We start from the raw sequence: 15,434 nt of genomic DNA, 5'->3' as shown, positions 1-15,434 counted from the left end.
GTGGGCGAGGACAAGCTGGGGGGGAAATACTCTGTGTTGCTGGTGCTTTTTTTTATTTATTTATTTTTTTACATTTTTTTTTTTAGACTTGAATGTGATGCTATCCTGAATGGATAGCATCACATTTTTTTCTGCATGTGTAGCCCTGTTATGATGTACAATGTCCATGCACGCACTCGGATCTACGTATGATTCTCGAATGATGTGTTCGAGAATCATATGAGAAACGAGCCTCCTGGAGAAGGTCCCATCCACTGGGGACTCCTTGTTATGAAATAAATTTAAACACAATATATATATATATAATATCGTGTGACGAACGATTTATGTTAATGACATATATGGCAACGAGGATAGCTTGTCATGCAAGGGGTCCCTGGCCAAAATATACATAAGAAGAAAGTAGCGTTGCTGAACACAGCCTGTTGGACGGTTCCCCCAGCTAGCCAAGAAGTAGGGAAAAGGAAGACGGTGGAAGCGGATTCTCGCAATGAGTGTACAAAGGCTGCTGAAGGGGAAAATATTATAAACAGTTAAAATATGGACATTATCTATGCGTGCAGACGTTGGAGCTGGCCGCATTTTATGAATGTGTGCACGAGTGGCCGATGATATGACAATTAGAGGAAAGGACCTTGAATAATGTGGATTTGCGTGCCACCATCTTGGAAAACAGTGTGAATTGCCATGACAACTCTAGAAACATATCACGGAGCAGATTGAAACGGGGAATGAGAGGTATTAAGTAAATACAGCAAAACAAGTGGCAAATCAACACGATTGCTATCCATACGGTGTGCTGCACAATACAAGCATACATAACAGCAGTATAAAAAAAAGAAGAGGAAAAGAAAGACACTAAAGATAATAAAACAACATTGTATTCGACACATTAATCAAGTGACATGGATGAGTAGACAAAACAACCTGCAGTGACAATATTTTCCCCTGCAAGATAATTTATGTAAGAACATCATGCAGAGCATTGCAGCCCCTGTACAATTTGTAGCATACCCAGGCAACCCAGTGTGCACATGGGAACAATGGCAAGACTGCCTTCAAGTTTAAGAGCTATAGGGGGAGCAAAATACAATGATGATCTCAAGGAAACCACACTGCTAAATTGTGTGGTTGCAGAAGCCCTGAGGGTGTTCAAATCATTGCCTGAATTGCCAATTGATGAAGAAGGTTCGGGTGATTTGGCCTCCACAGCCAGCAGTGGAGGAAGTATGAGACTGCTTTAGCAAAATTGTCTAGACATTTTGGTAATAAAACCAACATTGTACTGGAACGATATAGATTCTTCTCTAGACGACAAAACAAAGGAGAGGGTGTTGACACCTACATGGCCACATTGAGAGGTCTTATATCAACGTGCAAATTCACTGGCATAGTGGATAAGTATTTGAGGGACCAGTTGATCCTGCATGTGGGAGATCCACATATCCAGCAACTGTTATGGCAAGGGAAAGAGCCCACCCTGGAACAGGCCATATAAATAGCCAGATCAATGGAGTTGGGGAGAAATGCATGAGAGAGATACAGGATAAGTCGGAGGGAAACTAAGTAAAATGTGTTCAGGAAGCACATGATGAAGTCCATGAGAAAAATGAGGAGCCTTAATTGCCATGGTGAAGAAAATGGCCAGAGCTGATTTTGGCATGAACGCAAAGAAGGAAAGAGAAACCATAAACAAGATGCAAGGCAGATGCCACAAATGTGGTTAGTTACTGACATATAAACATCGAGAAAGATTGTCCGGCATTTTCGGCAGAGTGCTACAGATGTGGGCATATTGGCCGTTTTGATAAAGTATGCCGGAATTTCAGAGGTATGAGTATAGCAAACTCACATTTCAATAGCAGAATGCAAAGGGATAATTATCACTTTGGAAGAAGCAATATGGTCAGTATAAAAGCTCTAGAAGAAATAGGTGGTCCCAATAGCTTACTGTCAGTTACAGATGGATTTGAAGATGAATTATGATAGCCTTCACACCGACTGAAGGGGCGGTGGGCCCATGGGTGTCCATGTTAATAAATGGAGTACCACTACAAGTGACAGTTGACACTGGCTCTCTGAGCACTATGGTGAATGTACAAACTTTCCTCCATGACCTGGAAGGAAAGATGGAAGATTTGCGCATGACAAGGGTGAGAGCAACTGGTTATGGTAAGACGCCCATCAACATCATTGGGTATACATGGGTGCATTTGGACTTCAAAGGAAGAAAAACTTACTGCAAATTATATGTAGCTGAGAATGGTTTCTCTATTGTAGGATGGTGCGAACAAGCCTCTTTGCAAATCAGAATGCATCCAGGTGAAGACATACCCATCCTGAGCATCATGGAAGACCGTTGTAACACTCCTGAACATTTAGCAAGAAGTTTTCCAAGAATATTTAATGATAACATTGGCACTTTAAAAGGTTTCAAACCTAGAATTATACTGAAGAGGGGTGCCAAACCTGTAGTTCACAAAGTGAGGAATATACCCATAGGAACAAGAGAGGCTTTACAGAAGGAGTCAACGAGATTATGTGAGCAAGACATAATAGAACCAATTGAAAGCTCAGAATGGTTGTCCCTGATTTTTATCGTGCAAAAACCGGATGGATCGATTAGGATGTGTGTGGACCTGAGGGACCTTAATAGTAACATATGGGTGGATCGACCTCCATTGCCGAATATAGGAGAAATGCTTACTACGATGAAACCAGCAACATTTTTCACGACACTGGACCTATCTTCAGCTTATCACCAAGTGGTACTAGACAATGAATTGAGACACCTAACGTCCTTCATTACCCCGTTGGGTGCATTCAGGTATAAGAGGATGCCATTTGGGCTGGCATCAGCAGCTGCCGTTTTTCAAAGGTTGATGGATCAGCTGTTTAATGGTCTCCAAGGAATACATTTTTTTCAAGATAACATACTCATATCGGCAATGTCTGAAGGGGGAGCATAATGCAAAACTATTGGGTGTTTTACAAGTCATTCAAGAAAAAGACCTTACCCTCAAGATAGATAAGTGTAAGATAAAAAGTGAAGTAACATACCTGGGACATTGCATAAATGCTGAAGGGATAAAGCCCAAGGAAGGTTTAGTAAATACAATTTTGAACATTCAAGAGCCCAACAACAAAGAGCAACTTAGAGGTTTTTTCGGGTTTAACTGAATACTACTCGAAGTTCATTGATCACTACTCTGACAGAACAAGACAAATGAGAGAGTTGATGACATGTTGATGAGAGTTGTATGACATTTACATGGTCAGAAGGTTGTATAATGGAGTTCAACCAAATAAAGAGACTGATAAATAAAGCTCCAACTCTGAAAATGTTTGATTGTAATGCCAAGACCATGATCTCAGTGGATGCCAGCAACGTTGGTTTAGGGGGTGTCCTCGAGCAGATACAAGAAGGGTCAATGGTTCCAATTGCCTTTGCGTCCAGAATCTTGAGAGGGGCGAGAGAAATTATTCAACTATCGAGAGAGAAGCATTGGGAGTTAAATGGATATTGGAACACTTCAGAGGACTCATTTGGGGCATTCCTGTTGATCTGAAGACTGACCATAAGCCACTCATTCATGTGTTGAAATTAAAAAAAAAAACACATCTGACGTCACCATGAATAAGGAGGTGGATATTAGACATTAGGCAATATAATATCAAAGTAAAACATACACCAGGAAAGACCAATGTGGTTTCATATTGTTTTTCTAGACTGTCGTGGGATTGTGGTAATGACGATCTCTCAATTATGATGAGCTGACAGAGGAACAAGGTGCAGAATGTATTATTGCGCACATAAATCCGGGGTTTTCTAAAGAAGAGTGGATCACAGCTGTGAAAGATGATGCAGAACAAGAATGCTTGAGAAAGGCCATTGAGAGCAATTGGAGAGATGTCGATGTGTGCATTAAGTCATGGGAGAAAACAAAAGATGAGATTTCCAGTGACAATAAGTGTAAATAAAGGGGTGATCGCATAATCCCACCAGTGATGTTGAGGGAGAGGATAATGGAAATTGCCCATGAAGGCCACGTGGGTAGAAGCCTTACTGAGAGAAGAGTGAGAGAAGCGTACTGGTAGCCCAACATGTGGAATGGGTTGGAGACACTGATTAAGGAATGCACTGCCTGTGCAGTGAGTGATAAAGGGAAGATAACACAAAACACCCCTTTGCAACCAGTGGAGGTGCCAGGGTCTGTATGGTCTAAATTAGCCATTGATATAACCGGCCCGTTTGTGAATCTAGAACCTCAAAAAATATACTTTGTGTTAATGGACTAAACATCAAAATGGGTAGAGTGGGGAGTGGCGGAAAGCAGTGTTACAGCATAGAAAGTGGTGAAGTTTTTAGAGGAGGTTTTCAGCAGGGAAGGTGATCCACAAGAATTGATATCCAACAATGGAGTTCAATTCATGTCTTCAGAAGTAGAAAAATGTTTATAGGAGAGAACCATCACTCATAAAACGACGGCTATATCATCCCATGGTCAATAGGTTGGTTGAAAGGATGAATGGTTTTATAAAAAGTATCATTCAATTAGCAGTGGCCAACAGTTTGCCTTGGAAGGAAATGCTTAAGGAGGCATTAAATATGTATGGAGTCACTCCACATTCAGTGACGGAAGAATAACCGTTTACACTAAGAGGAAGAACAGCCACCAACAGACTTGGACCTGCCTGGCTTATATCGAATAAAATTAAGAGAATTAATTTGGAGCAGATTGGGAGGAGAGTAAGGATAAGACGAGCTGAATATAAGAAATACTATGATGCCAAGAAATGTGTCAGAGAACAAGATTGAGAGAGGAGATTGGATTGTAGTGAAAGAACCAAGGAAAGTAATGAAAGGTGAATCCAGGTATCGGCCTCCACAAAGGGTGGTCAAGTTTTCGGGCAGTGTTTTTAGAGGATGGCAATAAGTGGTCTTGTAATGACATCATACCAGCAGAAAGAGGAGATACCATGCAGGAAGGGTTGGCTCAATAGCGTTATGGGGAGAAGCAGAAAACCAATCCAATGTCATCAAGGAACAGAAGAATTGTGCGGAATTTTAAGGATGACTACATTTAATACTAGAAGATTTTGGAGCCAGTTATTCATTGAGAACTAATTGGTTTATGAAGAGCTTTGACAATTAACTATATCCTTTGAAAATTGGTGGGATACTTATAGCTATGAGTCGTTTCAAGTTGATGAATACTTAATAGCGTGAGCTTGTTTCACAATCTTTAAATGTTTATTGGCAACCTGTCACAGAGTGTTCTATCTCTCCTACTTTACTTTATCTGTGATTTCCTTTCTTCCCATTTCCCATCTCCCATCTTAACCTTTATTTTCTTTCTGAACAGTGTAGAGGGGAAGATGTTATGATGTACATTGTCCATGCACACACTTGGATCTACGTATGATTCTTGAATGATACGAGAAATGAGCCTGGCCTTGGGGACATTTGCTTTAGCCCCAGAAAGTGATACATTGGAGGGAACTCTGGTAAGTTTATCTCCAAGACTGGTATCTTCTGCCTTGCTTGCGTTTTAGCTCCTGAATTGGGAACCTCGGAGTAGACTCTGGTGCCCAGTTTAGTTCCCTTGGCTGATACTGGAGGACAAACCCTGGTACGGTGAGGACCTGGTGGATCCCTCCTCGGCGCAGAAACCTCCCTGTAGGAAGTCCCCTGACTGGGGTGCTGTGAATAGAAAATCACTTAACTGTAACTGACATTTTTTCCTGGATAAAACCCTCGAGGTGTGAAGGCGCCAAGCGACAGACCTCTTCCCAGCACTGTGATCATTGAGTGAGAGCCCAAACTGACAATGCGTCACAGAGAAAACTGGCATCCCAGTAGTGATCATGCCCCAATCACTTGAATCTGAGTGAATGGGGATCTTATGCTGCATATTGACCTACACTGACAGGATACAAATCCTTGCTTTCCCTTCATATATGGTGAAAAATGGGCACCAAATCCCGAACAAGGGGAGAACGGATTTGACAAAAAAGGCTTTAAAAAGATTATGTACACATGTAGAAAAGTGCCGAAGGACGAGGTCACGGGTGGGAGCATGGGGAGGCGATCCAAGCTGGTGAACAAAAAACAATACATTTTTGGGTGCTACAAAAAAACGTGCCCCATTGGGTGGAATTACCCAAAGGTATGGAAGAAAGGGGACCGAACATAGGATTACAGTGATTGTTGAAAATATGCTCCTATTGTGATGAAAAAATGCAAAGAAATGTAGTGGATTCTTGTGGCCCTGTCTAATGTTGATCTATTAGTAATTATGATTTGCATAAATGTTTGAGTTTTTATGAATCTAGAAAGAGAGGTGTAAGAGAAATATTTCAAATAGAATGCTAAATCGATAATAAATGTATGCATTTGTTTCCCTCCAGAATGTCATGGAACAGTTTAATCCGGCGCTGAAGAATTTAGTTTTTCTCGGAAAAAGCTATGAGAAGACTGTAACTGGTATGTTTCGGTATTTCATCCATCTTAGGGATGTGTGATTTATTTGTGATTTATTTGTACAATTGTAAAATGAAAGGGCTTCCCCCAAATATAGACCTGGTCTGTAGAAACAGTGCCTTATTTTTTTTTCTTCATGTTTAGTCCTTCACAAATGTGCACTTCCTTGGATGTGCGACTCTACATCAGTCACAAAGGGTTGAGAACTGTGCTGCAGCAGGTGTAGGATGGAAACCGATCTACAAAGCATGCTTTTGCATTCAAAGATTTTCCAAGGGTTTCTGTTCCCCATCTCTGTGCTCCCTACATAAGGGCTGCAGTTGCCTTTTTCACAATTCAGTAACGTTTGGGTTTGCTCCTCGTGCTGCATGTCCCCTTTTGTGCAGTGACTTGCTGGTTGCTTCAGTTTTCTTGATTTCATTGTGTACAGGGCTCTTCTGTTTTTCACAACACAAATGTAATTTGTATTTAGTAACATTTTTAAAACTATCAACCTTCAGCTGCTTTAAATGCTGTCCTTGCAACATACCAATGAGTAAAAGTAGTGCAATGGTTGCCAAGGGTCGGGATCTTGCTGACTAATCCAGATCTAGTCTTTGTTGCTTTCTAGGGACTCTGCATCTTGTGAGCTGCTGTTCTTTTTGGGAATCACGAATCATGAGATCCTTCGGGGGTGGGGGGGATTGGGGATCTCCGAGGGCCAGGGGAAGCTTCCAACTACGTGATGGGACCCCTTTGCTGTGGTAAATGGAGGATCCTCCAGAGCTCTCCTACTCCTCCATACTGTCATGCATTAACAACTGCTGGGAGAGATCCAGCGTGCCTCCCAAAAGTCAATAGTGATCATGAGGACTGTTGAAGAATGCCCATTGCCATTACTGTGTGAGGTAAAATGATTGCTAGAGAGAAAGCCTAAGCAATTCAGCACCAGGAAAGGTTTTGTTATGATTGCCACACATGAGGAAACGGGCCTAGAACACCAGGCCCGACCGCAGATGCAACAGCATAGTGGAACTTTGTGACAAGTGCACCTGTGGTGTGAAACTATGTGGATATGAACCATGGCAAATATGTATTTGTTTGCTTGTTAGGGGCTTATACAGCAAATGCATTCTGTTTTAAAGTGCCCACAGGGCAACAGAGAGGGAACATGGGATTGCAGTACAATTCAAAATACAAAGTATAGTGGGGGAAGGGACGGCTGAACCCACTATGCCTTGAGTATTCAGAACGTGCAAATGCAGAAGGAAGAGGGCAGTGGGGTAGGTGCTAGGGTAACCATCTGTGGCTCTCCTCGGCACGAAGTGCAAGGTATGGTAAGTGCTATGCTGCCAGGAGTCGCGTTGGCAGGAAAGTGCCAATATTCAGTGCGGAGGGTGTGCCGAGGCAAGTTCTCAAGGTAGACAGAAGCTGGAGAGATTGGGTGTGAATGGTAAAGGTGCCAGAGGATGCAGAAGGGTCCAAGACACCAGTCGAAGCAACTGTGAGAATTGGCAGAGGAGGGCAGAAGGGAAGGAGGAGGAAAACGAGAGTCTTGAGGTGCTTTCGGAACTTAAGAAGGTCCTGCTCATGAGGGAGAGAGAGGCTGTTCCTGAGGGGGGATCCAGCAGAGGAAAGTGAACAACCGCTTATTCTCTGTTTAGCGAAGCGCTTTACACACAGAGTTGGTGCCAGAGGAACGTAGAGGTCTAGAAGATTCTTTTGTAAGAGTGTTGCAGATCGTGTGTTCCCCGGCCCCAAACAGCCTTGTGGATGCTGCAGAGTGATTTTAAATTTGATCCATGCAGCAACCAGGAGCCAGTGGAGACTTTTTAGGGCAGGAGTCTGTTAGGGAGAATTCTCATTTATGGCTAATTTCCCTCACCTAGTGAGTCCCCCAGCAGCTTGGCTGGACTTCTGGAGTTTATTTATTTTCCACTTGGGAAGAGTGTGAGCTTTTCCCCCACTCTTACCTGTGTTTCGCCATGTGTATTTCTCCGTTTTTGTGATTGTGGACTCTGAAGTACACCACTTCAGTAGCCCCCTTCTTTTTGTGTGTCACACAGCACCTTCAGTGCCGTGGCAAAGAGTTGTCTTTGAGACTTCCCCTGACTCCATTTCTGAGGCTGACTACAGTCCCCCAGAAAAGGGTAAAGTTGCCATTAACTTTACGTAGTCAATCTACCACAGATCTCGTACACCCCATCTTCCATGGAGTACTGGAAAGGGTTAATTTGTATCCCTTTTTATCTGTACCTCCTAGAGCATTATTTCGCTCTTTTAACATTTAGACTTGGCTGGTGGCAGTGGTATCTACCCTAAGTTTTCTACCGCGATTATATTAGATAAACGTGGTATTGTTCTTGGCTATTATATTAGCCTCGAACATAAACCAGCTTGACCAAATTGTTTTTCTTTTGGCTCCGGTTGGGTTTATTCACCATTTCTTTTTGTTAAAGTTCTTCTTGTGTTTTACTTTGCGTGGCATACTAGGTTCGCCTTCTTTGTTCACCGTCTTTTGGCGGGCTTCTGCTCAGAAGCCCTCCACCAGGCACCTGGGTGTCTAGGTGGGCTGAATGTGAGGGAGGGGTGTAGTCACCCCCTGCACAGGGTATTCTAAGAAACCCAAGTCGCACTTTGCCATAATTGGCTGAGGTGGTTGTCCAGGCTGGACAAACCCCCTGCTGGGTGATTGACAGCCAGGCTGTGTGAATAGGGGTTTTGCGCATAAAAGGCAGGTCTCTTGGGCTAGAAGTCAGAGAGTCACCACTGGAACTACAAGGAACCGAAGAGAAGCAGAGAGAATGACGGCTGCTGCAACTACCCTGTCCCGTTGAAGCCCTGCTGCAGTCCTGAGCTATCTACCCTTCAACGACTAAGAGAAGATCCAGTCCGGAGTCTTCTTCCCTTGAGCCTGGTGGGGATAACCAGCTTATCTTCCACAGCCAGAGGATCCTCTTCCTTGGTCGAAATCGCTGCACACTGCTGTAGTGGTCCGGATAGCCATTTGAAGAGCCTCTCCTGTTTTTAAGGAGCGCACCTTTTATCCGTTGTCGCTGCTGCCGGCTTCATCCCTGTGTGGTGCAGACCTCCTTCAGATGTCCTCCTTCACAACGAAACTCCAGGAACCGTGGGTCTGCGGGAAACCAACAGAAACAACTGCCAGGTCACCAGCTGCACCATTGGAATAAGTTACTGTGTTCTGCTTGATGAAACTGGGTGAACCCCCTTTCTTCATCTCCAAGGCTTGCCCTTGTCTTCCCTCCTTCTTATAACTTTTGCTTCCAAACATTGACAATATCGAAGTACTTTTGGCTACGTTGAATCGTGAACTGTCTGTGTGATCTTCGGCAACAGGCCCCCGGTGTCACTTGACCCTGGCCCTTTGAGTTTTTAACTCCTGTCTCTGAGTGCTTCTCGATTCTGTCTGCCTAACCAAAATATTGCCTGTGATTTTTGCCTCCAACTCCCTCTGGGTATCTCGGGTGCTAAGTGTTTTTCCCCGGTAGCATTTCATGTCACGGATACGCGTTTATTTAGTAGACCGAACTGTCAAAAAGTGATCGCAGTCGTATTCGAGGTAACATGTTTTGTTCGTAACACCGGTTCATTCAAACACAGGGTACTTACTTTGAGACATACTGTACAAAGTGAATTGGTTAGTTGTAGTATATTTAACGTGTGGTTTTTTAAGTTTAATAGAAGTGTTGTGTTTATGAGAATGGTTTAAAAATAAATATACTTATATTTTTCTACCTGAAACCTTGAGTCAGTGTTTGCTTGAGTCACAGTAATTGTGGTCCCTTTGTGTAATCTCTGCTACTGCTCATATACTCTTGAGATAAGCTTGGCTGCTCTGCCACTGCTACCACTCTATAGCGGTACAGGCATGTACCAAAGGTAAAACTTGTATTGCCACCTGTAGTCTTAATTGTGTGTAGTGGTCCCTAGGGGCACTGCACAGGATTCTGCCTAACGGAGTCATACAGTCCCTGGGCTTAAGGCCAAGTATAAGTCTCGCTGCTATATTCTGGATTAGCTGAAGGGGTTGCATAGCGGTAGAAGGTAGATTAAGGAGGAGGCTGTTGCAATAGTCGAGCCTAGAGAGAACCAGGGCTCAGGAAAAATTGAACTTGTGGGGGTAAGTGGGACATGGGAGAATCTCTTTGAGAAGGACTTTTTAGCAATGGCCTGAGTGTGAGGGAGGAAGGAGAGAGAGGAGTCCAAGGTGACTCCAAGGTTTCTAGCTTCATAAGAAAGAGCAGGGGGGAGAGCCCAAGTTGGGAGGCCAGAGAGAAGGGAAGAATGAAGGAGCAGGGGTCCCAATCGGAAGGATCTCCATTTTTCTGCCAGTGAGGCAGAGATCGTTGGAAGTGCACAGGCAGTCGGGGTTGAGGGAAGGTGCGAGTGAGTCAGCAGAGTTGTCGTCTGCATAACACGAAGTAGGGGGAGAAAGAGGAGATGAGGAGTGCCAGCTGAGCAACATCCGGGAGATGGATACAAGGTAGGCGTATGGAATTCATGCATAGATGTGGAATTGTGGACCACGAGCAATCAAACTTACTTGCAGCATTAACAGGGGGAGCGCTGGAGCAATCCATCATCATTAAAACAGTGCCTGATACTAAGATGGTGAATAGGCTATTTCTGAATTTGGTCATACGTTCTGGGGCCTGGGCTATATTATCAGACCTACACTACCTTCTCATAAGGGAGAGTAAGGCATTCACATGAGGAGGTGGTGGAGTCATAAGGCAACCCACCATTACATAATATGAACTCACTGAGAAGAACAGAAGGAGAGTGCAAGAGATGCCAAGCCGAATAGGCCACACTGTGAAGGAGCTTATACTGGCAGGAGAGATGGCAAAAAAGGTGGGGCCTTAATGCAGAAGCTAGCAAGAGCCATCGGTCACTGAAGAGGGAGAGTAGGATAATAACATGCTTGGGGCACTATGCCATATCATTTAGTTGCTGTAATGTCAGCCCAGGAGGGTGGCCCTTGTCTGAAGGGCTAGAACTACTTTCATATGACAATGAGGCAAGTAGAAGAGAAGAATATACTACCCAGAGACCCTTTGGGCCAGGGTGGCAGGCACAACAAGGTCTGGCCCTTGTAGGAGTTTTATCACAAGGCTACAGACATCTGCATAATTGAGGTTGTTGGCCAGGGCTAAGACCATGTGAAGAAGTGCCCTGGGCTACTTGAAACCACCCTAAGAATTTTAGTTAACTGAAGGACTCTTACTCCTCTATGCCGTCCCCTTTCCTCCATACCTGTGTGACAATCCGTCCATCGGGACAGGAAAGGAGCGCTTTGTAAAAGCATAAAAACAACTTTTTTGTCCTTTTTTTATTTTTACATGGCACGTGACCACAGACCAGCCCTGCTGAGCTCCACCCCACGCATCGGCCTTCAGTGCTTTTCTCCACGCTGTCGAGGTCAGACGCACTAGCATCACAGGGAATATTTTTCTTTTTGTTCCCTTGTCCTTCAATCCTGCTCCGGTTCCGCGGTCTTCTCTTCTTCCGTCTATGCCGGAGCGTCTGGGATATGTGTCCTGTTCATCCTGCAAACGTCGTTTTGCCAGGGTGGGTCCCCACACCCCTTGCCTGGAGTGCCTAGGCCCGGAACACTGTTGGGATGCGTGCTTCTACTGCGACTCCCACTCAGTCCGGGCACTCCAATGGCGATTTGTGAGGTGGGTGGAAGTGTTTCAGCGCGTTCCTCCTACGCATTTACAGCTCTTCATTGAAGAGAAAAAGGAGATGACCGTTAAGATTGTTCCTTTTCAGTGGGTCTTCTGGGTCTGGGAGGGGCTCCAATGGCTCTGTTACCGGGGATATTCCTGAGGTGTCCCGCAAGGGATCGAATGGGCGCACTGGAATACCTTTGGATGCCCCCTGTAGAGGGGCTGCCAAGACTGGATCTTCATTCTAGGTTCCCCTTCTTGGGGGCTAATGTTGGGTCAGTTCTTCTGGTGCCTTTTTCACCGGGGTCAGCCCTGAGGTTTCCACTCTTGGAACTAAGCGTACCAAGTGCCATCTCTAGGTCCCTCTCAAGGTGACTAAATGTACCAGGGTCGCTACCGAGGTTCCCCTTCTTGGGGCTATATCTAAGACCAGCAAGATTGAGGGACCTCCTGAGAGAGTACTGGCTTCGGGCGGGGGGTGACTCCAAGCTTAGCCACGACACTGGTAGTGTTACCAATCTTGCTAAAGGGGCACAGAAGCCGGTAACGCACCGTGAGTCTTCTTCTTGTACTGGCTCGGCCGAGGCTCCCCTACTTGGGCATACATTGTCAGTAGTCCCTAAGATGTCTCAAAAACACCCTAGATCTACTAGTCTCATTCACACCTGTGACACAGTTTACCTCAGGCGTGGACAATATGGCGGTTAAACCCCTGCGGTCTGCGGTGGCCATTTTGACTACCTCTCTTACACCAACTTTCACCACGGCTGGTGCTTTGGGGGGCCGTTTTTGGGGCAGAGCAGCCTATTCCACGTTTCGTGGACAATAAGAACCTGTACCGCCCTCCAATGTATTGGCGTGCTCGGACTCCACTGCCACATACAGTCTCGTTCCCTCCTGCGTCCTCGCCTTTGGTCTTTGTAGATTCAGTTGATGGAGGTCCGTCCGGGCACCATCCTCATTACATTCCTGGGGGTATGCCCCTTCCCAGCAGCTTTTGCCCACTCCAGTGCCCAGACCCTCTTCTGAGGATGCGTTTTTCAGGAAATTCCAGATGCTAATGCATTCTGATCCCATGAAGGCATACTTTAAGGATTTGTTTAGGGAAATGTACCCTAAACCTCCTGAACTAGCCCCTGTTCCGGGATACCTATGCTGATTCCGGTTTGGCCACCTCCTCCACTTCGCCCCCACTGCCCCCACTGCCGCCTCTGCCTCCTCTTTCCTCAGTGGAAAAGACTCTGGTGGCTCTGCCAAACCTCACCTTAGGACCCGAGGCACCATGGCTTGTCGGATGCCGGAGTTTTGGCGCAGGATCTACTTGAGGCTGCGGCCCATCACGTAGACACTTGCACTCAAGGCCTTCTGGTCGGAGTTGACATCTCCCGGCAGGCGTGACTGCATGCTACAACGTTTTCAAAGGAAGTACAGGACAAGGTACTTGACTTCTCCAGCATTGGATCTTTCATGGATTCACATGCTTAGAATATTCCCCGTCGACTGACTGGGAACCCTCGGTAAGCTTATATAGCCTTTTCCTCTAGGAAAACTTTCGACACTTTAGTGTCCTATCTACATCGTTTTGGGCCGCGCACGCACGCCCTACCAAGACGTAGCGGTATAAATGCCCCGCCCCCGCGGCTCCTTCCAGATTTCGACCGTCTCCAAAAAGGGAACACCTCGTGTTTTTTCTACTTGGTTAGGTTACACTCTTCTCCTGATGTCAGGAAAAGCACTTTTCCGCCTGTGCGCTACGTGCGGCCTAAAGGTCTACGAGGGGGATGCGCATATGGACTGCATTTACTGTCTGCACCCTCACCACTCGGCTGACGACTGCAACATTTGTAAGGGCTTCTCCCAGAAAACCCTTAAGGATCGGAGTCGCAGATTCGTCGCATGGTTGAACGATGGAGCGGGGGCATACCCGCCTTCAGAGGTGGGCTCGACACGCAGCGTGGCCTCAGCATCAATCTTCAGGGGCCCCGCGCCGCTCATCGTCATCGGAGCCCCCGGTGAAGAAGCCCAGACCGGTGGTCAAGGAGTCGTCGGAAGGCCGCTCCAAGGACTCTGCTTCGAAAGGGGCCTCTTCGTCCTCATCTTTGACGAGAAAAGATAAAGACAAATCCAAATCCTCCTCAGGCGATCGTCATGGATCGGCCTCGAGTCGAGAAAAGGAAAAACGCAGGTCAAGTTCAGAGAAGGCGGGGGCAACGCATAAACCTGCACGACCACCACCGTCAGCGACGGTTGGACGGTCGTCGACGACTTCTCTGCCATTGACGCAGTTAACATCTACCGCACCTGCATTACAGACGACGACGACACCGACAGGAACAACTATGGCTTCGTCGACGGATGTCCCTCAGAGGGCCTGGTGCCCAGAGGTCTACGACCCAGTTTTACCAGGCACACTCCTGCAGCAGGAGGCCTTGTCAGTGTCTTCGGGGGACGAGGTTGAAAGGGTAGCTGCCCCGGCAGACCTGGGGTTGCAACTTACCAGGCCGGTCTCCGAAAGCTGTCCGGGTTCTACCTCCCTGCTGGATCCACAATCGATTCTGTCGTTGGAAGTCTTATCCACACTGCAATCTCTGATACGGACGCTAGACGATAGACTGCCTCGAACAGCCCGGGCCGGATTGGTCGTCGACGACCCGGGCCCGTCTCGCCGTACTCCACCTGCAACCCCCGCCGCAGGTCCTCCAGAAGCAAGCCCCTCGGCTCCACGCCGCGAGGAAGGGGAGCTGTTGGATTCATAGTCAGGCAGCAGGGCGTCGTCAATAGTCTCACTTTCCCCCTCCAGGGATCTGACCTGGAAGTCCGATATAGAGTTGGAAACGCCGAGGAGCCCAGCCCAGCCGTCTCCTCCAGACGATATCGGGTCATTCCATAGCATGATGGCTAAAGCCTGCAAGGAATTTGGTCTGGCACAAGAAGAGGAAAAGAAAGATTGCTTTCTTTTCAACCACATGGGTCAAAGGAGAAAATCGGTGTTTTCAGTGCCCATCCTAGAACATGTGTGGAAGGAAGGACTGCAAACCATGCGTCACCCTTTCTCAGAGCCATATAATAATTACCTTCAATAAGGTAAGCCCTTTCTCTTCGAGAGGGTTCTATGCTGATTGGATATTGTTTTTATACATGCAGATATGGGTATATATATAGGGCAAGTAGCTGTTCCACTCCTCCACGGTTGAGGAACTGACGAAGACTAAGGCCAGTACTCGAAAAGCTAAGTCGCTGTCTGTCCTTGAGAAGACGTCTGCAAAGGCACCTTACAC

The 15,434-nt window shown here is 46.2% G+C and overlaps 1 protein-coding gene across 1 annotated transcript in view; it reads left to right on the top strand.

The window, feature by feature from the left end:
• The window catches only part of BAIAP2L1 (BAR/IMD domain containing adaptor protein 2 like 1), a 1,517,181-nt gene that overhangs the window by 95,084 nt on the left and 1,406,663 nt on the right, over positions 1 to 15,434 (top strand). Inside the window, exon 2 of the mRNA XM_069645654.1 lies at positions 6,412 to 6,487. Coding sequence (XP_069501755.1) covers positions 6,412 to 6,487 — 76 coding nt within the window. The remainder of the gene's footprint in view (positions 1 to 6,411; positions 6,488 to 15,434) is intronic.

This window comes from Ambystoma mexicanum, chromosome 2p, assembly GCF_040938575.1.
Source record: "Ambystoma mexicanum isolate Mex_15411 chromosome 2p, UKY_AmexF1_1, whole genome shotgun sequence".
Lineage (NCBI taxonomy): Eukaryota > Metazoa > Chordata > Amphibia > Caudata > Ambystomatidae > Ambystoma > Ambystoma mexicanum.
This window is presented reverse-complemented; position numbering and strand designations above follow the sequence as displayed.